The sequence below is a fragment of the Gobius niger genome (assembly GCF_951799975.1).
Source record: "Gobius niger genome assembly, chromosome: 7".
Taxonomy (NCBI): domain Eukaryota; kingdom Metazoa; phylum Chordata; class Actinopteri; order Gobiiformes; family Gobiidae; genus Gobius; species Gobius niger.
In genome coordinates, this window is record NC_136858.1 from 386,342 (window position 1) to 413,377 (window position 27,036).

General features: G+C 42.3%; 1 protein-coding gene across 1 annotated transcript; it reads left to right on the forward strand.

The window, feature by feature from the left end:
• Window positions 1–5,917: 5,917 nt before the first annotated feature.
• Window positions 5,918–6,889, forward strand: LOC306965662 (uncharacterized protein). The gene is made up of 2 exons (XM_079560183.1): window positions 5,918–6,480; window positions 6,833–6,889. The coding sequence occupies exons 1-2, from the start codon at window positions 6,061–6,063 to the stop codon at window positions 6,872–6,874; spliced, it is 462 nt and encodes a 153-aa protein (XP_079416309.1). The 5' UTR covers window positions 5,918–6,060; the 3' UTR covers window positions 6,875–6,889.
• The last annotated feature ends 20,147 nt before the right edge of the window (window positions 6,890–27,036 follow it).

Below are 27,036 nucleotides of genomic sequence, written 5' to 3' on the forward strand. Positions count from 1 at the left end.
GATCCAGAGGGCATATGAAATGCTGCTCATGTTAAGTTATTGTAGGCCTACATGTTGTGTTGAGATGTTACTATATTTAGTACTATGACGGTACTATATTTATTTTTAAAGGAAACTAGAGTAATATATTTTATGTAAGGTGGGGAAATTGGTTTGTCCGCAATGATAACCGGATAGTATAAAGTTGTTTTATACGTTTTGGGGATAGAAGTAAGAAAATAATAAGTTCTAATCAAAAATAAAAAATGAAAAATAAGAAAAAAGGAAAATAAAAAAGGAAACGGTAAATTACAGTAAAAGAGAAGATAGTAAAACCATGTAATAGTACACTGACCGGTATGAAAAACCTCCGTGTGCTTATAACTCTTAGTTTTGTTATTAGTTATGTTACATTGTGCATGTACGCTATAATGTCTACAGCTAAAACATAACTAAAGCATTGCTACAAACAGCAGTTTTTTTATCTTAGTGCTGTAATGCAAAACGATGATGATATAACTTAGGAAGGTGGTGATAAGAGTTGGACTGGAGATTTGTTTGAAGAGACTGTGGTGTAATGATATTGGGATAGTTGAAAAAATGCTGTGATGCTTTGTGTTTTGTCACACTGTTAACTTCTTACACATTGAGCTCTCTCTTGAGTTTGTGGTAAAACTTAGATCTTATGTAATAGAACTAGTACAGTAAGGTAGTTTTTGTGGATAATTGTATTTTATAGTTGAAAAATAACTGCTATTCTATCTGTAATGTTCAAAATATATTCTGAATATTTATGAATGGATTATATTGGTGCAGATTTGTTACGAATTATTCATATTATTGGTGATGGTATTGTTTGTATAAAGTAGGAATGCTTAGTGTACCCTTTGTTAAACTGTAAAAAAAAAAAAAAAAAAAAAAAGGGGGGGAGTGTGAGGGGATGCCTGTAGCCTGTGATTCCGAACCTCCCAAACCTTTTATGGCCCCAATCCTCTCCCTACATTTTTCTTTACTTCCTTCCACTGTGAGAATGATAAGGTGATTGATAAGATTTGATGAGTGACCTTTTGGAAGAACTGTGTTTATTGGGTGGTTATTTGACTCATGATTTTTTGTCTCTGATTGAATGGCATCGTTGAGATTAATCTTGGATAAAATAAAGTATAGATATAGGAAGTAAAATCTAAATGTTATGCTTTGTTTTTGGATCTAATGAAACCTTAGCCCTACTTGAGATTTATCTGATGTTGACTTGTTGTAGAGGTGACTATGTTTTTTGGACATCTGATTGCATCAAAATGTTTTATTTGGATTTCTTTGATATTGCTTGTCTAACTTACAAATATAACAATGTTTGTTATTTGGCTTAGGGAAATGGTGATGTATATTATTCTAATACAAAAACAGCTTTGGTTTTTCATTTTGTTTATGATATTTTAGCAGACGATTCAGATAAAGTTGTGATTTTTGCTGTGGAATGTTTAACAGTTTGGATCTGGAAGTAGTTTGGTTGGTGTGTGTAATGTAGCTATGAAGGAATATGATTAACAGTTTCTGCTGCAAATCCTTGATGAAGCTCTGGATGGGACATTACTATAGTAATTATTGAATGGTTGGCTTTTGGCATCAGTTTTACAAGAATGGCTGCCATGTTTGTCATGCCAATAAGGTCATGTCCTGTTGAGAGTTTTTTTCTTTTTTTCTTTTGGGGGGTAGTTCTGTTTAGATGTGCTGGGTGTCTTGGTGGGTGTGTATGCGTTGAGATCATGTGCAATTGGCCCCTGTTGGTCATTGATATGTTTGCATGTATGTTGACGTGTATGGGAGGTAGTAATGTAATGTAGGAAATGTAGGAAATGTAGGAATGTAGGTATGTAGGAATGTAGGAAACAGAAGGAAAACTGGTGTGTTTTTTGTTTTTGCAAAAATCGTGATTAAATTATACGCTTCTGATAATGCTAAAATATTTAATTCATCACACTGTGCTAAGGCGCAAGCTATAGAGAATTGACAAGTCTGGTTTATATAGAATGTGGTCAATTAGTGGATAATCTGTAGTAGTAATTTTGACATGTTGGGTGTATGGAATGTTACAAGGCAATGTCAGTTTGTATGATTTAGCATTTGAGAAGGTGTAGGCCACACCATGCTCAGCGGCTCAACTTTTTAAAGCCACTATTTTTGTTTTGCCCAGGTGTGACTGGTAGTCTCATTTTCGTTTTTCTTTTGTTTTGGGTTTAGTTGTGGGATTTTTTGGCCATTAGTTTGGACATGGGATCTGCTTCTATGGCTACATAGTAGTTGGCCAGTGAACATGTCTTTTTGCTGATTTTGGCTGGCACATCTGGGCCATGTTTAATTTGATACTTTGTTTATTTTTCTTTTCACTTTTTTGACCATGGGAACATTCTTATTGAATTTTTATGTTAAACTAATTGATACTCATTACATTTATGATCTAAAAAGAAGAATGTAAAAAATTACAAGAAATTAAAACTAATTAATAAGAAACTTTTTGATTTTTTTAATTTGGAAAATCCCACTGAAATTAAACATTTTATTCATGTTTTGACATAAGCCTAAATAGTCAGCATAAACATAGACTGTGTTGTAATATTGATTCACCTGATAATTGTGTTGTGCATTAACCTCTGTTTATTTTTGAGTTTAGTAACTGTCCGACTCAACTGGATGAGATGAAGAGAAAAAACTAACCAAATGCATTTTAGATAAACTGCAGGACAAACGACAACAGTGTCTTAATTCACCATGCTAAAATATAGAAGAGAGTTTTTGTAGAAAGTATGAACCTACACCTCAAGAAAGAATGGAAGAAAAACATGGACTATCACTATGGGCAGATCATGTATAAAACCTCTGTTTTGACTGCCTGGAAGAAAATTAAAACAATCATAAATAATTGGAGAATGTGAACATGTCCGCTGTACTAGTTGCACAGTTGCTTGAAAGGAACAATAAGCAAATGACAAAGCCTTGATGACGTCCCTGACAAATGACTAAGCTGACAAATCTCCTCAATATGAGGGAGTTCCTGTTTTACCCCTTGTATCTTGAGTTTCCTCTCCTAGACCATCCTTGGCATCTCAGATGACACCCAAAGCGGCAGTAACAACAATAAAGTCACACTCCAAGATGGGGAAGGTAAGAGCAACCAGGACTAAGCACTACAGCTGTTTGCCCATTGAGAATGATGTAAAATCAAATGGCATACTAGCCATTCACTCTTGAGGAAGTGGAGTTCTTGGGAAGTCTCACTATTACAACAGAAGACTGAAACTAAATGTGAGAACAGACTTGCTGACAACGCTCTTTACAAATCCAAATTTGACTTTATTCTGTGACGGCTGCTCTTACTGAGCACAAGATGGAGATACCATAATATCCTTATATGCAGTGGTTCAACAGTTATTTCTTGATCAACTTCAAGTGCTGGAAGCTCAACAACTGACTCATGTATTGGCTCAGTTTGCTGCAATAACAGCTGCTTTACAACTTGATGAAGCCACTCTAATTCAGCATTATGCTGTTATACTGGTCATCGCAGGCTCGGCTGGAATAGAAATGACTTTAAACTTGGAGATAGATCTTCAATCAAGCATGAAAAAATGAGCAGACAACTTATTGAGGTTGTCCTGTCATCTAGATCAGCTGTCAAGAAGTTCAATTCTGTGTCTTAAAGGAATTACTGTGTAGATGAAGACTCAGAAATGGCTGCCAAAGGCACCACGATAACCATGCCTATGTGAGTAGTCAACAAACTCACTGAAGTCTTCACAGACATTCTTAACACATCTCTGCAGAAGGTTGTGGTCCCAAGGTGTCTCAAAGCAACGACCACAATTCTATTGCCAAATAAGTCATCACCCTTCTGCTTTAAGGACTACTGCACAGTAGCACTCACTCCAGTTCTTATGAAGTGCTTTGAGAGGCTCGTCATGGACCACATTAAGTCTGATCTTCCTGACACACTGGACCCAAACCAATTTGCTTATCTGTCCAATCGCTCAACTGAAGATATAGCATCTTCAGTCTTACACTGCTCTTCATATAGCCCTCATTCACATTGAAACAAAGAACTAACGGCGCCAGTACTACCTCTTGCCGAAGGAGCCTCAAGTGCATCGCAAAAGCAGCGAAGAAGACCTGTAGAGCCCCTCTGCTCGATAATTAGGACATGTACTCCACGTGTCTCACTCGTACAGCTGTAAAAATTGTCAGGGACCATAAGCAACCATCATGTAGTCTCTTCAAGGTAAAGCCTTGAGGGAGGAGACTAAGGAATCTACGGGGCAGGTCCAGCTGACTGAAGAACAGTTTCATACACAAGGCCATTGGGAAGGTGAACTCCCTGACCTAACTCACACGCCTCTTCCCCCACCCTCACTCTGATGAAAAAGGCTGGTCAACAACCCACATCTGTGACTCCGAAGGGAGGACCCAAAAGAAAAAGGGGGAGTAATGTTAATTTTGGTCAATTATTTTTTCAAATTTTGTTAAGTCTATATGTACTCACGATATGTTCTATTTTGTGTTTTTAGCCCTATGGAATTTTGAAATTCATTGGACCCATTGGACACCATTAACTGCCAAGAAGGGACTCCGAACAAAGCTCACAAAATGCTACTGTCCTTGCTTTTCTTTAAGCTCAAATAATGTAACAGGTTTGGAACACAGAGCAAGAAGAAGTATATAGGTTTGTACTCAACTGAGAAACAAAATACCTACTGTAATAAAGTAAATTTGATTATCTATCATCATTGTTAAACAGACCTCAAGTCATAGTTGTGACTCTGTAATGACCCTGTAATGAATACTCTAGAAAATCTAAAAATATTTGATAGTGATACTTTAAAGTTGGTTAATTCACATGAAACTCCTTGAGTGGAATTTTAGACACTCCCTAAAAAATTAAGTCGAAGTTACCACACCACTGCCATTTTCAGGTGTATCGTACGGTGGAACAGATATAATGTTAACATGCACCAATTAATGGTTAAACTTGCTCACTTGTATAGATGCAAATAAATTTATATTGCCCAATTTTTGACATTTGCTGCCATTCTGGGTGCACACGGAATTGTTTGCAATTGTTGAAAAGGAGGCCAAAAATGAGACTTCATTTTGTCTCTGTAGAAATAATGATGACTCTTTTTGATCGAAAGAACTAGAAATGATAAGAAAACAAAAGTTGAGTGATGTAATTTAGGTCTAAGACATGAATATCACTCATGGGTTGAGTGTAGATTTCATCTGAATACTGTGGCTTTAGCTTGTTCTGTGTTCTGCGCTGGATTACAAAAAGTGTTCAATGTTGTCACAATGGTGTCATATTCAATGTATTGTATTGATCTTTGTCCCTATATAAGTAGTTTTGTGTTTTTGATAATGTTTTGCTTTGTGTGATCACATGTGTTTAAATGTGATCAAAGGGAGGAATTGTGGAAATATGTGTCTTCTTGTTTTCAGTTTTCTAAATATAATGTTCTTAGCTTAAAGTGAGCTAACAGTTGTTTCTTTGCTATCTCCTGTGACCTCCTGTTGACCTGTGTTGACCTGAGGAACAAAGGGGCTCAGGAGACTGCTTTTGGGGAAATTGCAGTCGTAAACTTGTCGTAAAGCAGGATGCCCATTTGTTACCTGTTTGGTAAAGAAATGCTTTGATGTAGACCTTATAGATCTGCCCCTTTGGTATAAAAGCTTGGTGTTTTGTTAAACCTGCAGACTCTCTGCGACTGTCTTCACGCTGTCATCTTGTGCTAATAAAGGCCCTAAGAACTGCTTTGCTTTTAGCATTTTTCTTAGCATTTTTGTTAGCCACAACATCCACACACTTAAGCAAATGTTACGGACATTTGTGAATGAAACCAGCTTAGACTGGGACCAGTGGCTTCCATATATTCTGTTGCATACAGAGAAGTTCCCCAAGCCTCCACCGGGTTTTCCCCATTTGAGTTATTATTTGGTCATGAAGTGAGAGGGCCCCTGACTGTCTTAAAGGAACTGTGGGAGGGGGGACAAACCAACAAAGAACCTTTGAATATTGTGTCCTATGTGCTACAGATGAGGGAGAAGCTGGAGAAGATGACTGCACTTGCCCAGGAGCATATGAAGACCTCTCAACACAAACAAAAGACCTGGTATGACTCTGCCGCCCGGGAGAGAGGGTTCGAACTGGGCCAGAAAGTGCTGGTTATGCTGCCTTCACAGGATAGCAAACTTCTGGCCAAGTGGCAGGGGCCCTATGAGGTAATAGGAAAATTGGGACCAACAACGTATAAAGTCTCTGTTCCAGGAAGAAGTCACTCCACACGGATTCTTCATGTGAACCTGCTTCAGGAGTGGGTATCCCGGGAGGAACAGAAACAAGCCTCTTTCTACATCCGGAGTACGGAGGATGAGGAAGTCGAGGAGCAGTATTTGCCAGTTCCAGCAACCTCAGCCCCCTGTCTTGACCACCTGTCGGCAAAACAGCAGTCAGAGGTGAGGGAGGTCTGTGCATCGGAGGTGTTCCAGAAGAATCCAGGTTGTTCCAGTGTAATAACACATGCTGTTTCAAAACGAATGAGCTATCGCATACCTGAGAGACTTCTCGAACCACTCAAAAAGGAAACTGAGCTAATGTTATCGTTGGGTATTATTGAGGTGTCTCAAAGCGAGTGGTGTAATCCAATTGTGCTTGTCCCTAAAAAGGATGGCACAATTAGGTTTTGCATTGACTTCCGCTACCTCAAATCAATCTCAAAGTTTGATTCCTATCCAACTCCCCGTATTGATGAACTGATAGAGAAACTGGGCAAAGCAAAATACCTCACCACCATTGACCTTTCCAAAGGCTATTGGCAGGTCCCACTCACCACTAGGTCCAGAAAGCTGACGGCTTTCAGAACACCGTGGGGTCTCTACCACTTTCGGGTGATGCCGTTTGGACTTCACGGGGCTCCTGCCACATTCCAGCGCCTAATGGATAAGGTACTCAGTGGGCTGTCACATTTTGCCTCTGCATATCTGGATGACATCATCGTTTACAGCAACAGCTGGGAGGAACACCTACAACACGTGAAAGTGGTCTTTGAGTGTCTCCAGAAAGCCAGTTTAATGGTGAATCCAGCCAAGTGTGCCATGGCCAAGAGGGAGACTGAATACCTAGGCTTTGTCATCGGTGGAGGATTTGGTGAAGCCACAAATTCAAAAGGTTGAAGCTATCCGGTCCTGCCCCCTTCCACATACAAGAAAACAACTTAAATCCTTTCTGGGCATGTCAGGTTGGTATCACAGATTCATCCCCAATTACTCTGCCAGAGCTTCTTTGCTGACAGACATGACAAGTCTTCGGGGCCCAAACGTACTGCTCTGGTCTGAAGAAGCCAGGAAAGCATTTAGAGACATTCAGCAGGCCCTTAGCAGAGATCCTGTGCTTCACTGCCCCGATTTTCAGCAGGAGTTTGTCCTACAGACTGATGCGTCGGACAAAGGTCTCGGGGCGGTGCTGCTTCAGGGACCCTCAGATGACCGCCATCCAATTGCCTTAATCAGCCGCAAACTCTATCCCAGAGAAACGCGCTATTCTACCATAGAGAAGGAATGTCTGGCGATCAAATGGGCCCTGGATTCGCTCCGCTACTACCTTCTAGGGCGACAGTTTGGGCTGGAAACTGACCACAAAGCGCTCAAATGGCTGGAGAGGATGAAGGACACAAATAGCCGAATAACCCGCTGGTACCTGGCGATGCAACCCTACAAGTTTGAGGTGCATCACATCCCTGGCAAGCAGAATGCCACTGCTGACTACCTGTCTCGCTGTGCCGGCGAGCCTTCAGAGGAGGGGGCGTGTGTGGTGGATGGCTCTACCACCACCATTTTGAGTTAGTATTGTTTGTTTATAATTTACCTTAGTTACAAAGGACAACACATTATGTTTGATTCATTTCTTTATTTTGAGGCTTCAATTAATTTGGTTTGAATTGTTTACTTACACTTGTCTTTGTTTGAGGTGCGGCAGACAAAGGCTGGCTGGAGGGGTTGGAGGCCATCTTGAAACCTTGGAGTGTACCATAACAATGAGCGGAGGGGGAACACGAAAAGTCACACGTTTTATTCAGTTTTTCTGTTGGTTTAACTTACTTTATCTGCACTTATCATTTTGAGCTAAGTTATAGTTATGTTTGCTTTACTTGGTTGTTATGATAAGTTTTGATAAGTTTAGTATGTTTGTGTTTCTTTGTGTTTTACCCATAGACTGTAAAAAAAAAAATGGACGTCTTATGCTCACTCCTCCCCGTTTACCAGATTGACCACGGCCGTGGGGCAATTCATGGCGGATTTACAGTCTCCCCCTCCCCAGCTCTGACGAAGCATGTTCCTAAAAAGGACATACGGGCGGGATCTTCACCGTAGACTCGGCCCTTGAGTGTCGTGTAGCTCGCGCTGCTCCAATGCTAACAGTCCGAACCTCATTAAGTACGAGATTTCAAAAATTCATATTACGAAAACCAGCCTGGTTTCATATATTGTTATTAACCCAGCGTTATCTCAGGAGGAATATTTAGCCTAGTCTAGTGTTGAAACAATTGAAACCAGGCTTTAAAGTAGTTTTTAACGTGTTTAAAGTCCAATGCTTTTCAATGGGGGCCTAGCGGCGATATGGAGGTACTGCAGCAACGGCGGAGCAATGGCGGCCCCTATGTTTGTGGTCAAAAAGCAGGGAAGCCAGCGGCCATTGGTTATACCTCCCTCTTATGTTGGTTAAATGGTTTACTCCACCCCTATTTAAGCACTGTGGTCCTTTGTTGCAGTCAGTTGGTTTTGAGTTCAGTTACTGTTAAGTCGGGCCCAAATTTTTGTAAGTTTTGTTTGTTACTTATTTTTCTAAGCCTTTGTTAATTATTATTTTGAGCATTAAACTAAGTAACTTTCCTTTTTTTTAAACACCTTTGTCCCTGCCTTTTACTTGGTCCACGACAGTGATATAAAGTGGTATAAAGTGATACAAAGTGATTCAAGTGATATAAAGTGATAGACAATGATATAAAGTGATACAAAGTGATTAAAGTGATATAAACTGATATACAATGATATAAAGTGATACAAAGTGATTAAAGTGATATGAAGTTATAAAGTGATATAAAGTGATATGAAGTTATAAAGTGATATAAAGCACCACGATAAGTGCAGGTTTTATAGACATGCATGTTTGGAAATAAATGACGTACAAACTCCATTTGTTTACGATGTTGTTTAGTTTAGTTTAGTTTATTTCAGTCAGTATCTTCACATAGACACGATTTATTACAAAACATGAAAACACAGAAACAATGACTGAAAAGGGTTTTGGCTGAAGTGAAACACTTATCTAAAGCCAAACCCTATTGCAACTTATAGCAACTTAGAGTCTACAGCAGTTTTATCATCTGCAAGATGAGGACAAATGATTATGTTTCTGTATCAATTAGTTACAAAGTGAGTTCGCACAAGTCACACATCAATCAATAATGTAACGTAAAAACAAAATATAATGTACACAGGAGAGTTTATATGCGAGTTTGCGCTAGTGCCTTATAACTACTAACTACATCAGATTTGAACATTTTTTTGAAAGCGTTTAAGGATGTTGAGTTTTTTAAGGTGTCATTCAGACTATTCCAGACGTTTACTCCTCTGACTGAGACACATCTGGCTTTGGTGTTTGTTCCAAATGCTCTTTTCTGATAGATATGAGTTCCTCTGAGATTATAGCCAGTCTCTCTGGGTTTAAACCTTTCTTGTATACATTCAGGAAGCTTATGGTTATGCACCTTATACATAACAATAGCTGTGCCAAGATCAACTAAGTCGTGTAGTTTTAGTATTTTTAATTTAATGAACAAAGGATTTGTTGGGGCATTATAATCTGCATAGCTGACTATTCTGACCGCTTTTTTTTGTAGGATAAAAATGGGTTGGATTGTACTTTTATAATTATTCCCCCAGAGTACCACACCATAATTTAGGTATGGAAGAATGAGAGCATTGTATAATAAATGGAGTGATTTTTGATTTACAACTGCTTTGATTTTACACAATATGCCAATTATTTTTGATACTTTTGATTTCACATAATTTACATGCACTTTCCAATTTAGTCTTTCATCAACATGTACTCCCAAAAATTTTGTATGACACACCCTCTCAATTTCCATTTGGTTAATTTTTAGTGTTATTGGATTATCAATTCTCTTATTACCGAATATAATATATTTTGTTTTATTCACATTCATTGATAATTTATTATAGTCAAACCATCTTTTTAGCAATTCTAGTTCCTTTTCAACTGTATGCATTAACTGTTCAACATTTTGTCCAGAACAATAGAGGCTGGTGTCATCAGCAAACAAAATACACTGCATGTTCTTAAGGACTTGACAGATGTCATTAATGTACATGATAAATAATTTTGGCCCAAGAACAGATCCCTGCGGGACACCATGAGTTATGGTGTATTTTTCAGAATTAACATGATCAATTTGTACATATTGCTGCCTCCCACTGAGATAACTTTTTAGCCATTCGTACGCGACTCCCCTAAAACCATATCTTTGCATTTTTGATAAAAGTAATTGATGATTAATAGTGTCAAAGGCCTTACTTAGATCTATAAAGACACCAACTGTATTTTCTCCATTGTCTGTTGCAGTTGTAATTTCCTCCACCAGATCCATGACTGCCATAGAGGTTGATCTATTTGCTCTAAAACCAAACTGCCTATCGTTAATTATTTTATGCTTATTTAAAAATTCGTTCATTCTCGTGTCAAACAGCTTTTCTAGAATTTTGGAAAATTGGGAAAGTAAAGAAATTGGTCTGTAGTTTGTGAATTTGTGTTTGTCGCCAGTTTTGAAAATAGGTATTACTTTTGATATTTTCATTGCAGTTGGAAAGATACCAGTAAGGAAAGACTGATTAAAGATATATGTTAAAGGTATTACAATGCTATCTATGATCTCCTTTACCAGCATCATATCAAAATCAAAGCTGTCAGTGGACCTCTTACTCTTAAACGTATGTACCACATTTATAACTTCATTCTCATCTATACTTCTAATAAAAAATGAATTTATGTTACTTTTGATATTGCTTATGTCCACTTCCATGGTTTCTGGTGGTGGAGCAATTTCTTGGGCTATAGCGGGCCCAACATTGACAAAGAATTGGTTAAATGCATTTACTATTTCTATATTTTTATCCATGATTTTTCCTTCTTTAACAAAATATGTAGGATAATCAGCTTTTTTTGTTTTGTGCTTAAGTATACCATTTAGAACTTTCCAAGTACCTTGAATATTATCTTTTTGTTTCTCTAATAGCTTATTATTATATATTTTTTGGCATGATCTTATTATGTTGTGACGTCACGAAACATCATTGGTTTTAGGGACAAAGTTTCATTGTTTTTTACATGAAACTTCTGTACAGAAATAAAGCCTGATGTTTGTATTTCCTGTTTATGGGACACATTAAAATGTAGAAAATTATGTTTTGTTGATTTAAATGTAAATTTCTGCAGTAAATGTGGCGGTGATTTTGCCCAGAGGAAAAGTTTTTTTAATATAATTTTTAATATCATTGAAAAACATCCTAAAATGTCTGCAAATGGTTAATTTATGTATTTATGTGGTTTAGTTTTGACACAATAACCACCAAAAAGCAGAAAGTGTCTGACTTTACAGACGATCTCAAACGTGTCATCCCGCCCTTGTCCAGCAGAGGCCGCTGCTCTCTGGGTCAGCGCGGCCTGGGCGGAAGTCACATCTTTTTTGTTTGTTTCTTTTGTTTTTTACACATTTTTGCGGAGTTGGAGCGTGGATGTTTTAGAATCTGGAGTGACTGCGCGCGCCCGGGGGTGAGAGACGAAGAAAAACAAATACCGTAAAATAACGCGAGAAACAGCGGTAAAAGTCACCCGTGTGTCGCACGCGGAGGCAGCTGTGATGCTAGCGGTGCTCAGGGCTAACGCTAACTCCGCTCTGCTGCGACATTAATCACACTTTTGGGCTGAAACTGAAGCGAGAATGAACCATATGAGGTAAACTAGTGAGTTTGTGTTTGCAAATTGAAACAAAGCTATTTCCACTCATTCAAGGGCGCTGATTTAAACTGCCCATATAAGGTAAACTAGTTTCATAAAAGGCCAATGTTACACTCGCATTTCCTCTTTTGTGTTCATACATTTGTTGTAGATGTGGATGATCATAAGGAGGCCTCGCTCCTTTAGGCAATAAGAAAGAATGTTTGGGAAAACTTGTGCAAATCAAACTTTCAAACTTGAGCTGTAGATACTGACACAAACATGAGGGGAAATATATAGTTTTATTGAATGTTTTCACATCAAAATCAGGCCTTTAGCTCCGAGTAGAGAGGGCCAACATTGTGGATGTTTTCTGTGAACAAGTCATGATAGAGCCTGGTTACATTTGTGCAGAGAAAACTTCCTTTGAATCTGTTGAATCTGCAACTATTGACTCTCAAAGGCCTGACCAACCAGAGCTTTAGGTGTGGAGCAGGAACAATGAGCTGGAAAGAGGAGGAGGAGGGGGGGCAGCAGAGGTTTCATCCACAGAGGTGAGGGGGGAGGGGCTTTCCACACAGAGCTATAAAAGCCCCCAGTGACTTCCAGCTGGGAGGAAGAGCCACAAAGACTCTGCAGGTTGGGAGGAAATATCCAGGACTCACAGAGCGGCTCCACAGTCTGTGCTGCTGCTGCCCCCCAGGAGTCTCTCTGCACACAGGTGAGGAGGATCTGCACACAGACACACTCACATCAGCCAGGTCTCAGGCTGAAACGACGACGTCATCGATTACGTAAATACGTCGACGCCGTTTTTTGTGCATTGACGTGTCGCTTTACATTTTTCTTCCAACATGGCTGCGCGTGGGAAAAAAGCAGGCCAAAAGTCGGCAAAAGTGTGGGAGTATTTCCAGAAAAGGCCTAATAATGTTGTTGTATGCACTGTGTCGAGCGGAAATGGCATCACAGCAGCACAACTAACCTGGCTAAGGCCAGACTGCTGTGTGCGCTCCAATCATTTCCAACTGCAGCATCACTTGTGATTTTAGTCTGGCGTTAGCCAGGCTGCAGCACAACGGCTATGAACGAACATGTGAAACAAACACACCCGACAGCGTTCTTGCCAAGGGGCCATAGGCCCCCCGCGGCTGCAAGGGCCCCGCATCTCAGTCAAACTACAGTGTTGTTTCACTGATTAATCAACGCGTTGTTACGGGGACAGGCTCTGACAGCGCGCACTCACTCTCCGCCTGCTTTGCCACATATAAAACCAAAACGGAGCAGTGCTGAAGTGAATGAGCAGGAGAGACCGACCGCCTTCCCCGTCTCTCCCAACACGTGAGTGCTTCTCCGCTTGTGTCCCACACTCGGCCGTCTGTCTCCCGGTGCTCTTTTGACCCCATGCTGCCCTCACGCCGCCCTCATGCTGCCCTCATGCTGCCCTCATGCTCGCCTCATGCTGCCCTCATGCTCGCCTCATGCTCGCCTCATGCTGCCCTCATGCTGCCCTCATGCTGCCCTCATGCTGCCCTCATGCCGCCCTCATGCCGCCCTCATGCTGCCCTCATGCTCGCCTCATGCTGCCCTCATGCTGCCCTCATGCTGCCCTCATGCTGCCCTCATGCTGCCCTCATGCTGCCCTCATGCTGCCCTCATGCTGCCCTCATGCTCGCCTCATGCTGCCCTCATGCTCGCCTCATGCTGCCCTCATGCTGCCCTCATGCTGCCCTCATGCTGCCCTCATGCCGCCCTCATGCTGCCCTCATGCTCGCCTCATGCTGCCCTCATGCTGCCCTCATGCCGCCCTCATGCTGCCCTCATGCCGCCCTCATGCTCGCCTCATGCTGCCCTCATGCTCGCCTCATGCTGCCCTCATGCTCGCCTCATGCCGCCCTCATGCTCGCCTCATGCTGCCCTCATGCTCGCCTCATACTGCCCTCATGCTCGCCTCATCCTGCTCTCATGCTCGCCTCATGCCGCCCTCATGCTTGCCTCATGCCGCCCTCATGCTGCCCTCATGCTTGCCTCATGCTCGCCTCATGCTGCCCTCATGCTCGCCTCATGCTGCCCTCATGCTGCCCTCATGCTCGCCTCATGCTGCCCTCATGCTCGCCTCATGCTGCCCTCATGCTGCCCTCATGCTCGCCTCATGCTCGCCTCATGCTCGCCTCATGCTGCCCTCATGCTCGCCTCATGCTGCCCTCATGCTCGCCTCATGCTGCCCTCATGCTGCCCTCATGCTCGCCTCATGCCGCCCTCATGCTGCCCTCATGCTGCCCTCATGCTCGCCTCATGCTCGCCTCATGCCGCCCTCATGCTGCCCTCATGCTCGCCTCATGCTCGCCTCATGCTCGCCTCATGCTGCCCTCATGCTCGCCTCATGCTGCCCTCATGCTCGCCTCATGCTGCCCTCATGCTCGCCTCATGCTGCCCTCATGCTCGCCTCATGCTGCCCTCATGCGCGGCTGCATCACGTCCCCGTGTCCCGGGCGCAGCTCTCATGTTTTCTCTGCGTGGACTCGGGGCATCGGCCACACACTCATTTAAACTCTCTTCTTGTTGTGTCGAGCGGAGAATCAGGACAGTAGTTTGATGATAGACGAGAGTAAAGCCGTGTCTGTGGCTTTTTGTCTCAGAGAGGAGTTGAATCCACACGGTTCTCACGAGCACAGTAACTTACAGTAACTCTGGTTCTCTGAATGTGCACAGTCTATAACGAGTTGGGCGACTCACAGGGTAATTCTTAGTGGTCAGACTGAAATAACCATCAGGTGCAGGTTTCAGTTAGTTTTAAATCAGCGGTTCCCAAACTGTGGATCAGGGCCAGAGGTGAGAGAATGTGACCATTTGCCATTTTCCATTTTATAAAGTGGGGAAAATATGTTGCACACTTGATGAATGAACTCAGAGTGTGACTCTCGAAGGTTTTACTATCTGCGAACACAACATGACAAAAAACGTAAATGTTGTGCGAGATGTTGTCTGCCGTTTGACAGTAGCAGAGCTTCTGTTTATTCTACTTACAATCATGTACAGGTTTACAATAAAAATAAAAATAATGTACACAATCTGTAGCCTTTACTCATAGAATTACCGTTAGATTCACTAGGTCAAGTTACAGCGCTGCCATGGCAACCAGTCTGCTGCGCTAGCATTAGCTTAGCTCGAGTTCTGGCCAACTTACTAGCATATTTCTAAATCTACACAGTGGGCAAAACGGCCAACCTGCCCCACTAGTAGGTCACAAATACAATCATTTCACACTTTTATGTACTTCCCACATTATCTGCGAACACAACATGACAAAAAACGTAAATGTGCGAGATGTTGTCTGCCGTTTGACAGTAGCAGAGCTTCTGTTTATTCTACGCAGACGCCCGCAGTTCACGTGAAGGTACCTCCCCCTTGTGGTCGATTGTATGAATTACACTTACTGCAAATCTAAAGGGCTGGCTCAGTATTAATGTACTTTAAAAATAAATAGAAATAATACATGAAAATAAACAATGATGAATATGACAAAAACACACCAAAGATGGAATATAAGGAATTTTGAGGGGTGGCCTATTTTCAATAGCTTCTTTCTATGTCCATTCTTCGTTATCCCCACAAATAGACTAGTAGTAAATAAATAAATAAAAGCCATGCCATTTGGAAACATCAATGTTTTTTTCTTCATTTTAAGTGAAAAAATTATCGGTAAAATGAAAAATAATCTATAGATTAATCGAAGAAATAATCTATAGATTAATCGGTAGAAAAATAATCGTTAGCTGCAGCCTTAGCCAGGTCAGGTCAAAGTAGGTTCTAAACTCAAGTGAAGACGTGTTTCACAATGAAACATAGACTGGACTTTCTTCTGCAGCTCCAGCGCTCGATTTAAGCTTCACCTTTTTATTACTGATGTACAAAAACCAGCGTGGTTCAAACTGATACACAGCCCAGCATTGTCTCACGGATCATTGCACTTTTTAGAAAAAGAAAAACTCTTGGTCAAACTACATTTAGTCTTTTACACAATAATGTGAGTGACACAACATGTGGAGTTAATATTTCAGTTATTCTGTTTTTAACCTTGTTTAACAATGCTAAGGTTAATTTGATCCCAGACACTAAACTTGTGTGCTTCCAAAATTTAGAAAATATTTTGGACAGTTGAGCTTCTCCTTCAGAGGGGCTACACTGTGGAACTCTCTCCCTACGGTTCTGAAACTGCAGACGAACGTCACCACCTTTACCAGAGGCTTAAACAGTGGCTCAAATCGGCCCAAAGGTGTTCACATGTGTAAAATGTGCCCTATCTAGTTTAATAATCAGTTTTATTGTAACTGCGTTTAATAATGTGTTTTATCTTTAAACCTAAAAGCCCCCTTTGGACAGGTGTTGAAAATTAGCACATGTGCTATAACACTTTAAACAATGCATCTGGTCCGTCCAATGTAATTGCTATGTCCATATTAAATGAATAAATAAATGAAATGAAATGAAATAAACTATGCACAATTTGCTCTGAGACCCAAGGACAGTGTCTCAGCTGCCTCAGAATTGAATGTTAAGTATTTGAATGACTACGTATACACGGGCTGTAACAACTATATAATGATATGTGAATCTCAATGCTTGAATGCGGACGGACTTAAGAGAGACATGGGAAGTGCTCTGAATGCAGCATGTCGCCTCTATCTCTGAATTTGTGCTCTCCTGATTGTTGCTCGTGTTAATAAATCTGGCTCTGGATACGATCCGCTTCTCTCCGGGAGTTTTTTGGTCATATTTTAAACTTCCACAGACACTAACTCCTGTTTCTGTCTGCAGAGAAATGGACCCAGCTCAGCCTCTGCAGACTCCCCGCACACAGGGAAAGACATACAGCTGTGAGCAGTGTGGGAAAGGATTTACTACATCAGGCAATCTTAAAATTCACATGAGGATCCACACTGGAGAGAGGCCATACAGCTGTGAGCAGTGTGGGAAGACCTTTACTCAGTCATCCAGCCTCAAAACCCACATGAAGATACATGCTGGGGAAAAGGAATACAGCTGTGATGAGTGTGGGAAGTCATTTAATCAACTCTCAGTTCTCAGGAAACACAAGAGAGTCCATGATGTACTAAAGCTGTACAAGTGTGAGGATTGTGGGAAGACCTTTACTCAGCCATCACACCTAAAAAAACACATGAGGATCCACACTGGGGAAAAGCCCTTTGAGTGTGGCCTGTGTGGACATGTGTTTACTGAGTCTGCACATCTTAAAAATCACATGAGAATCCACACTGGAGAGAAGCCCTACAGATGTGAGCAGTGTGAGAAGACCTTTACTGTGTCATCACACCTAAAGAACCACATGAAAAGGATCCACACTGGAGAGAGGCCATACAGCTGTGAGCAGTGTGAGAAGACCTTTACTGTGTCATCACACCTAAAGAACCACATGAAAAGGATCCACACTCGAGAGAGGCCATACAGATGTGAGCAGTGTGAGAAGACCTTTACTGTGTCATCACACCTAAAGAACCACATGAAAAGGATCCACACTGGAGAGAGGCCATACAGATGTGAGCAGTGTGAGAAGACCTTTACTCTGTCATCCAGCCTCAAAACACACATGAGGATCCACACTGGAGAAAGGCCATACAGCTGTGAGCAGTGTGAGAAGACCTTTACTGTGTCATCACACCTGAAGAACCACATGAAAAGGTTCCACACTGGAACACTGTGTTCCTTCCTATACCTGAGCGCAGGTATAGGAAGGACAGGCTTCAGGTGTCTATGGAGATCCTGAGGGAGAGCCTTGCTAGCTACCAAAAGGCAGTCAGGGAGGCGAAATGCCAATATCTGTCGAACATTGTCTCCTCCAGCTCTAGCAACCCTAGGGTGCTCTTTAACACCATACAGTCTGTGATTAGTCCTTCTGGCAGCGTGCTGAAGAATGTTTCTGAATCGACATGTGAAAGGTTCCAGAAGCATTTTGTGGACAAAGTGGCATCAGTGAGGATGGGCATTGGCTGTAATGCTCACTCTGTTGTTTTTTATACTCCTCCACTGCCCCCTGCAGTTCTCAAAGAGTTCGAGCCTGTGACACTGTCTCTCCTCTCTGAGGTGGTTCAGGGGACGAGACCCACAAACTGTCCTCTAGATATTATTCCATCCAAAGTTCTCAGAGATGTTTTTGACACAGTTGGCCCCTACCTTCTCGCTCTGTTTAATAGCAGCCTCAGCACTGGATCTGTTCCTGCAGCTTTTAAGCACGCTGTGGTTAGGCCACTATTAAAAAAACCTAATCTTGATCCTGCTGCTCTGTCGAATTTTCGACCTGTCTCTCACCTACCATTTTTGTCAAAGGTTTTAGAGAAACTTGTTTTTATTCAAATGCAGACCTTTTTAGAAAATAATTCCATCCTGGAGAAATTTCAATCGGGCTTCAGATCCCGTCACAGTACAGAGTCAGCCCTGCTTAAAGTCCACAATGACATTTTGCTGTGTTTGGATTTGAAGCAGCCAGTGCTTTTAATGATGCTGGACCTGACTGCGGCGTTTGACACCGTGGACCACGCAGTTCTCCTCTCCCGGCTGGCGGAGCATGTTGGTGTTCAGGGCACGGCCCTGCAGTGGTTCAGGTCCTACCTGACTGACCGGAGCTTTGCTGTGATGGTCGACGATTATTCCTCCTCTTCTGCCCCGCTGTCATCTGGGGTGCCACAGGGTTCCATCCTTGGCCCGGTCCTATTCTCACTGTACATGCTTCCGCTCGGGTCCATCATTTCTAAACATAATTTGTCCTTCCACCTTTATGCTGATGACGTCCAGATCTATTTACCGGTACTCCCCAACACTGCCTCTGCTCTCGAATCACTCCATAGCTGCCTTTTGGACATTAAACTATGGCTTGCTCAGAACTTTCTCCACCTGAACGAAGCAAAATCTGAACTTGTTCTTTTTGGTTCCGGGGATGTCCTTCAATTTCATTCCAGGGTCATGGGTCCAGTTCGCGATGCAGTTCGGAACCTGGGAGTCATCTTTGACCGCGAGCTGAATTTTAAACAACAAATAAATGCTGTTGTCAGAGCCAGTTTTTTCCAGCTGCGCCTTTTGAGGAAAGTTAAACCCTTTCTCTCGCGCCAAGACCTGGAGAAGGCAATGCACGCGTTTATCAGTTCTCGGTTGGACTATTGCAACACTCTCTACTCTGGCCTCCCACAGTCGTCACTCCACCGGTTACAGTTAGTGCAGAATGCAGCAGCCCGTCTTCTCACCGGTTCATCCAGACACAGCCACATCACTCCCGTCCTCTCCTCCCTGCACTGGCTCCCGGTCCGTTTTCGGATTGATTTCAAAATTTTAATGTTTGTTTTTAAAGCCCTCCATGGTCTCGCTCCGTTATATCTGACTGAGTTGGTGACCGTACATCGCCCCAGCAGAACTCTCCGGTCTGCCGATCAAATGGTTCTGGACGTGCCCAGGTCCCGGTACAAACAGTGGGGCGATCGTTCTTTCAGGGTTGTAGCGCCAAAACTGTGGAACAGCCTGCCCCTCAGTCTGCGTGTTCTCACTGAGCTGTCCCTCTTTAAGTCTAGATTGAAGACACATCTTTTCAAACTAGCTTTTAAGACTTAGATCGCACTTGTTTTATTGATTGATTTTTTAATATTGTTTTATCTGTCTGTGAAGCACTTTGGTCTTCCTTGTGTTGTTGTAAGGTGCTATACAAATAAACTTTGATTGATTGATTGATTGATTGGAGAGAGGCCATACAGATGTGAGCAGTGTGAGAAGACCTTTACTCTGTCATCCAGCCTCAAAACACACATGAGGATCCACACTGGAGAGAGGCCATACAGATGTGAGCAGTGTGAGAAGACCTTTACTCAGTCATCCAGCCTCAAAACCCACATGAAGATACATGCTGGGGAAAAGGAATACAGCTGTAATGAGTGTGGGAAGTCATTTAATCAACTCTCAGGTCTTACATCTCACAAGAGAATCCATGATGGACTAAAGCCGCACGAGTGTGTGCAGTGTGGGAAAACATTCAGTCGGTCACAGGATCTTGAATATCACATGAGAATCCACACTGGAGTTAGGCCATACAGATGTGAGCAGTGTGAGAAGACCTTTAGTCGATCATCTAGCCTAAAAGACCACATGAAGATACATGCTGGGGAAAAGGAATACAGCTGTGATGAGTGTGGGAAGTCATTTAATCAGTTCTCAGGTCTTACACATCACAAGAGAATCCATGATGGACTAAAGCCGCACGAGTGTGAGCAGTGTGGGAAAACATTCAGTCGGTTGTTTGCTCTCGAACGTCACATGAGGATCCACACTCGAGAGAGGCCATACAGGTGTGAGCAGTGTGAGAAGACCTTTCCTGTGTCATCCTACCTAAAAACACACATGAAGAGGATCCACGCTGGAGAGGAACAGCTGTGATGAGTTTGTTTCAGATCTTTTCAGATCAAATGTGCTTCATGACATGAACATGTCTGTGTCGTTCACAGAGACTTATGTTTTACAAATACTGATGCTGATGTTTTTAAGGGAGGTCATAGAATGTAAATCTTCATCTAAATCTTCCTGATGTAAATAGTGTCTTCATTGCCTTGTGCCTTGTGCTGTTTTCCTCATGTGTTTTTTCATTCCTGTTTGTGTCGTTCACAGAGACTTATTGAGTCGACTGTTTTTCAAACTCATGTTTCAGACTCGCTGATGTTTTAGTGTTTAGTGAATGTAAAGCTTTTCACTGATTTGACACTTTTTAACCTCTTAACCCCCACCTGAACCAACAACATTTTCTCCAGTTCCTCATGACACAAATCTAGAAGCTTCTTGACTGGAGTTTACAGCCTATGAATAGACCAGTGTGACCCCTCATTTGAAAGCTAAGACCTATAAACGTTGTCGTCACATTTTTCTTGTATTTTGGGGATTTTCGTAAGTTTTTGTCACATTTTTGTATCTTTTTGGTTTTGTTTCTGACGCTTTTTTGTTGCTTTTTCATGACTTTTTGTCCTCCATTTTGTTGCTTTTTCAGCGCCTTAATTTTGTCGTTCTTAGAATCAAATATTGTTTTTCAAAGAATTTGAATCAGAGTTTTGTCCCAGTGGGTTTTAGCCACTATATTGTGAAATCCCGTAAATGGACGATTCGTTTTGAAAGCATTTTACGGTCTGTTAGTTTATATATGAGTTAGTTTATATATGAGTTAGTTTATATATGAGTTAGTTTATATATGAGTTAGTTTAAATATGAGTTAGTTTATATATGAGGCGTATGTACAGACATAAACCATGATGTATTTGTTTTCTGCTTATGGGACACATTAAAATGTAGAAAAAGATTTGATGATTTTATTAATATATAGTTCAATGCTGTGAAATCATGGGATATTTGTGTCATTTTCTGGCACATGATGTTGGACAGAGGTGATAGAAAAGTAAGAGGGCATCCATGGGTTTCTTCAAAGGGACAGAGTTATATTTATTGATAGTTATTGATACTTATTGATAGTTATGTGTTGCAGCTCTTGGGGATACATGTTCAGTTCTGCTGGGTCTCTTCACATGTGGGGGTTGAAGGGAATGAGCTGAATATCTGGCTAAAAGTGCCCTTGCAGGGAATATTTCTATAAATGTCAATTTAAACGGGCTGGAAGCAAGTTCGCCATTTTATACTCACTACTGCCACCTCAGGCCATATGTGTAACTGCAACTTCTATATTAAGCTTGTGCATGACGGCAATTCGGGCCGAAGTGACACATTTTTGAGTGACCGTACAGGATTTTAGAGGCAGTTGTGGTGAACAGGTCTGAGCTCATTCTACACATTAGGACATGGCTGGAACATGTAGGGGGAGGAAAATACTTAATTTTAACATTTTTAAACTCCTTATAGTCCCTTTAAGGAAATCTGAAGCAAAATTACTCATTCACCAACGTATAAAGACTTTGTGGTAAGACGTTTGGGATCAATTTGTCAAGGACAGACACTTGTATACGATTCCAAACACTGTTACTTTAGTAAGTAAGGCTCCTACAGGCCGGTGCAGAAGAGAATCAGAATCAGAATAGTTTTTATTGCCATTGTTTGTAAACAGGTTCACAAACTAGGATTTTTTCTTGGTGAGACGTGCAACATTAAACACAAAACACATATAACACAGAGTTTAGATAAAAATAAGCTATAAACTTTACACTATAAGGCTTTAGGGGCAGGCATAGGAATGTTAAAATAAATAAGATACTAATAAGAGGTAAAATATGGTAGACAACAATTGATTGGATTTACATATGGTTTAAAGTGATATAAAGTGATAAAGTGATATAAAGTGATGAAGTGATATAAAGTGATGAAGTGATATAAAGTGATGAAGTGATATAAAGTGATGAAGTGACATAAAGTGATATAAAGTAATAAAGTGGTATAAAGTGATAAAGTGATATAAAGTGATGAAGTGATATAAAGTGATGAAGTGATATAAAGTGATGAAGTGACATAAAGTGATATAAAGTAATAAAGTGGTATAGAGTAGAGTGATCTAAAGTGATATAAAGTGGAACAAAGTGATATACAGTGATAAAGTGACATAAAGTGATATACCATACCATACCAACTTTATTTATAAAGCATGGTCGTGTTGTGCTTGTATATCCCTCCCTCGGCCGACGCCGCCGCAGCCTGTGAGCGCATCCACAGTACCGTGACCCAGACCCAGATGCGTCATCCCCGCGCCCTGCTGCTCATCACCGGTGACTTTAATCACGCCTCTCTTTCTGCCACTATCCCCACACTCACGCAGTATGTTAAGTGCCACACAAGGAACAATAAGACCCATGACCTTCTGTATGCTAACGTGAAGGGCGCTTACACCTCTGCCCCCCTCCCCCCGCTCGGACGCTCAGACCACAATCTCGTCCTACTGCGGCCGGATTACACACCCAGGGTGCGAAGAGAGCCAGCACAGAAGAGGTCTGTGAAAGTGTGGAGTGAAGAGGCTGAAGAGAGACTTAGGGACTGTTTCCAGACCACAGACTGGAACATGATCTGCAACTCTCATGGAGATGACATCGACGGCCTGACCCACTGCATCACAGACTACATCAACTTCTGTGTGGAAAACACTGTACCAACCCGGAAGGTACGGTGTTTCTCCAACAACCACCCCTGGGTGACCCCTGAACTTAAAGCCCTCCTGAACCAAAAGAAAAGGGCTTTCAACTCAGGGGACAGAGAGGAGCAGAGGAGAGTCCAGCACGAACTCCAGTGGAGGATCAGGAAGGCCAAGAAGGACTATGGCGAGAAGCTGGAGCAGAAGCTGGCGCAGGGCAACGCACGGGACGTGTGGAGGGGACTGAAGAACATCTCCGGTTTTGGACAGAGTGCCAGAGGGACAGCTGATGGAGACCAGCGCGGGGCGGATGAATTCAACCAACATTTCAACCGGTTTAATTCTCCCCCCACTCCCTCCTCTTCACGCGTCTCCAGCACAGTGGACACTGCCCCCCTCCCCCGACCACCTTCCCCTGCCTCCAGCCCCCCTGCACCCACGTCTCCAGCCCCCACCATACGGACTTCCTCTAGCACCTGCCCCACCCCCGGCAGTCCACCCCCACACCGGTCCCCCCCTCACTCCCCCCTCTCCATCACACCGGACCAGGTGAGGAGGGAGCTGAGGCGACTGAAGCGGGGGAAAGCTGCAGGACCAGATGGCATCAGTCCCAGGCTGCTGAGGACCTGCGCAGACCAGCTCTCCGAGGTCCTCTGCCACATCTACAACCTGAGCCTCAGCCTGGAGAAGCTCCCCGTCCTGTGGAAGACCTCCTGTCTGATCCCGGTTCCTAAAACAGCGCACGCCAGGGAACCGGCCCACTACAGACCAGTCGCCCTGACCTCCCACCTGATGAAGACGATGGAGCGGCTCATCCTCACCCACCTCCGCTCTGTGGTAAGCCCCACCCTTGACCCGCTGCAGTTTGCTTACAGACCCAACATCGGAGTGGAGGACGCTGTCATCTACCTGTCGGAGCGGGCGCTCACGCACCTGGAGCACGCCGGGAACGCTGTGAGGGTTATGTTCTTTGACTTCTCCAGTGCCTTCAACACCATCAGGCCGGCGCTGCTGTAAATAAAAGCCCTGTTCTTACGGTTGTGCCCCCCTGATATTTTAACATTACAAACTGTCGGAACAAAAGGGTTTAGTTTTCTCAAAACCTTTATAACTGTTAATATTCACAAATGAGGCTTATTTGAAAGATATTTAATACACAATTATGCCCTGATGTTTTATTTTTCATTTGTTACCCTGAAAATACCATTTTCAGAAGCTTTATTAGTCTAATCGTTTGCTCGGACGGTTGCACCACCTGACATTTCAGGGGTTTGAGGTGTGAAAACATTCAAAATATTTATTATTGAAATTTCTTGAAAATGTGTTTAATACGGAAGCCCTGAAAGGACATAGAATAAGATGTAATTAATGTACAAGCATTTTTTTTTTCTTGGAAAAAATTGACTTATTTCAATTTTATTTTATATATATAAAAAAAAAGAACATGTACACACATCGTAGTACTACGGGGCAGTAGAGTAGCCTATAGGGAGAAAAATGTATAATGTGCTAAAAAGATAATTGAGGGGAGGAAGGGGGGGAAAAAAGTTATTATTTATTATTATTATTATTTTTAAAATAAAAATAATAATAATAATAATAATAATAATAAATAACAATAATGCATTTTATTTCCGTACCTCGGAGTGGGGAGTGATTTAAAATAAATAAATAATAATAAAAAAAAATCTACATATTTTTTTTTTATATTATTTTTTCTTTCACCACATTCTCCAGATAATTATCTTAAAATAATAATAATTATTATCTTGCTGCAGTAGTAAAAAAGATTTAAAAAAAAAAAAATTATATATATTAACTTTTCCCCAAGGTGCAGATGGCCATTACCTGGAAACTACAAGGTAAACCAGTCAAACTGCAGTGAAGCAAAGAATGGAGGCCCAAGCAATTGATCAGCGGGTTACATATCTCTTCAACCAAGGTTTGCCACAGGCCGAAATCGCACTGTGCTTGGCAATAGATGGCGTACAAATAAGCGTCCGTCATCTAAGAAGACGTCTAGCGAGGCTTCAGCTGTATCGCCGGCGCAATCTCACTGATCCAGAGGTCCTAGTTGATTTCATCTCTGAGCAGCTTCGTGGCCCTGGTCGCCTTCATGGATACAGAATGATGACTGAGAGGTGCAGATCAGCCGGGCTGCGGGTCATAAGAAACGAAGTGCGTGAGGTGCAATTGACTTTGGATCCAGATGGTGTTGCACAAAGAAGAGCCAGGAGACTCAGGAGAAGGTTCTACAGCGTTCCCGGCCCAAATTTCATGTGGCACATGGACTCATATGATAAACTAAGCCCTTTTGGCATCGGTATTAATGGATGCATCGATGGCTTTTCGGGCTTTATTATCTGGATGCAAGCAAATTACACCAACAGTAAGTCATTGCCGCATATTTTGTCAATGCTGTTAACGAGCAAGGTGGTTGTCCCAAAATAATGAGATCTGACTTTGGGACCGAGAATGTAGTTGTCAACCGACTGCAACATCTTCTGCGCGAGGATGAGAATGCAACAGTGCACGGCCCTTGCGTGCTTCAGGGAAGAAGTACGGCAAATCAACGGATTGAAAGTTAGTGGGGGATCTACCGCAGACAGAACGCTGACTTCTGGAGAGATTTGTTTCTGGAGTTCCAATCAACGGGCGACTTTAACGGAGACATGATCGACAAGGGACTTATTCAATTCTGCTTTCTTGACCTTATCCAGGTAGGCCCATAATCTAGCAACCCAATAGGATTTGGGGGGGCTGGGGTGGTTGGTCTGTGCGTCCTGACGACACTGTTATTGGTTTAGCTTCCAAAACCCTTTCACGAGCAAGGGGCTGGCTCAGATTATAACAAATACTCGTCCATACAGCATGTCTTGCAGTCACCATAATAGATCCATGACAGTTGCTTACTAAGACCCGAGACACACTGGCCAGGCCACGCTTTCTGTGCGTTTCTGACACGGGGGCCACACCGCCTGCAAGCCAAGCAACACGTTGCTTGCGTTCGTGAACAAAGTGGGGCGATGACGCAACAGGGGCCACACAAGCATCAGCAGCGTTCTGCCGCGCCACAAAGGAGAATCCAATCCAATCCAATCCACTTTATTTATATAGCACATTTAAACAACAAAACGTTTCCAAAGTGCTGCACATGCAACAAAAACCATAAAACCAAAGCAATGCAAATGAGCTCTACCGCTATATGAGTGTAAAACAATGAATATGAATAAAACAGTTTAAAAGAATAAATATAAATAAAAACACATTAAAAACTATACATAAGAATAAAACTCAATAAAAAAAAAATATATAAAAAAATAAATAAAAAGACACACAACTTACGCGGTGCTAAAAGCCAGAGAATAAAAGTGAGTCTTAAGATGAGATTTAAAACACTCCGCGGTGGGGGCCGTACGGACGTGAAGGGGCAGAGCGTTGCACAGCTTAGGGCCGACAACGGCGAACGCTCTGTCCCCTCTGGTTTTACAGTTTGTCTTCGGAACCACGAGCTGGAGCTGGCCCTCAGACCTCAAAGCGCGTGGGGGGCGGTAAATTTGGATGAGGTCTGTGATATACTGCAGGGCCAGTCCATTTAGAGCTTTAAAAACAAACAACACAATTTTAAAATCAATTCTAAAATGAACAGGGAGCCAGTGCAAAGACGCGAGGATTGGGGTGATATGTTCACGTTTTTTGGTCCCTGTTAAAAGTCGTGCCGCGGAGTTCTGGACTAACTGCAAGCGGGAAAGTGCTTTATGGCTGATGCCCGAGTAAAGTGCGTTGCAGTAGTCCAGACGGCTGGAAATAAAAGCGTGCACGACTTGCTCAAAAAGATTAAAAAATAAAAACGGCTTAACTTTGGATAAAAGACGAAGATGATAAAAACCTG

Coding starts and splice junctions, on each gene's coding strand:
- LOC306965662 (XM_079560183.1), top strand. CDS start 6,061: ATGAGGGAGAAGCTGGAGAAGATGACTGCACTTGCCCAGGAGCATATG. Junction 6,481..6,832: donor CGGCAAAACAGCAGTCAGAG/GTGAGGGAGGTC, acceptor ACCTTTCCAAAG/GCTATTGGCAGGTCCCACTC.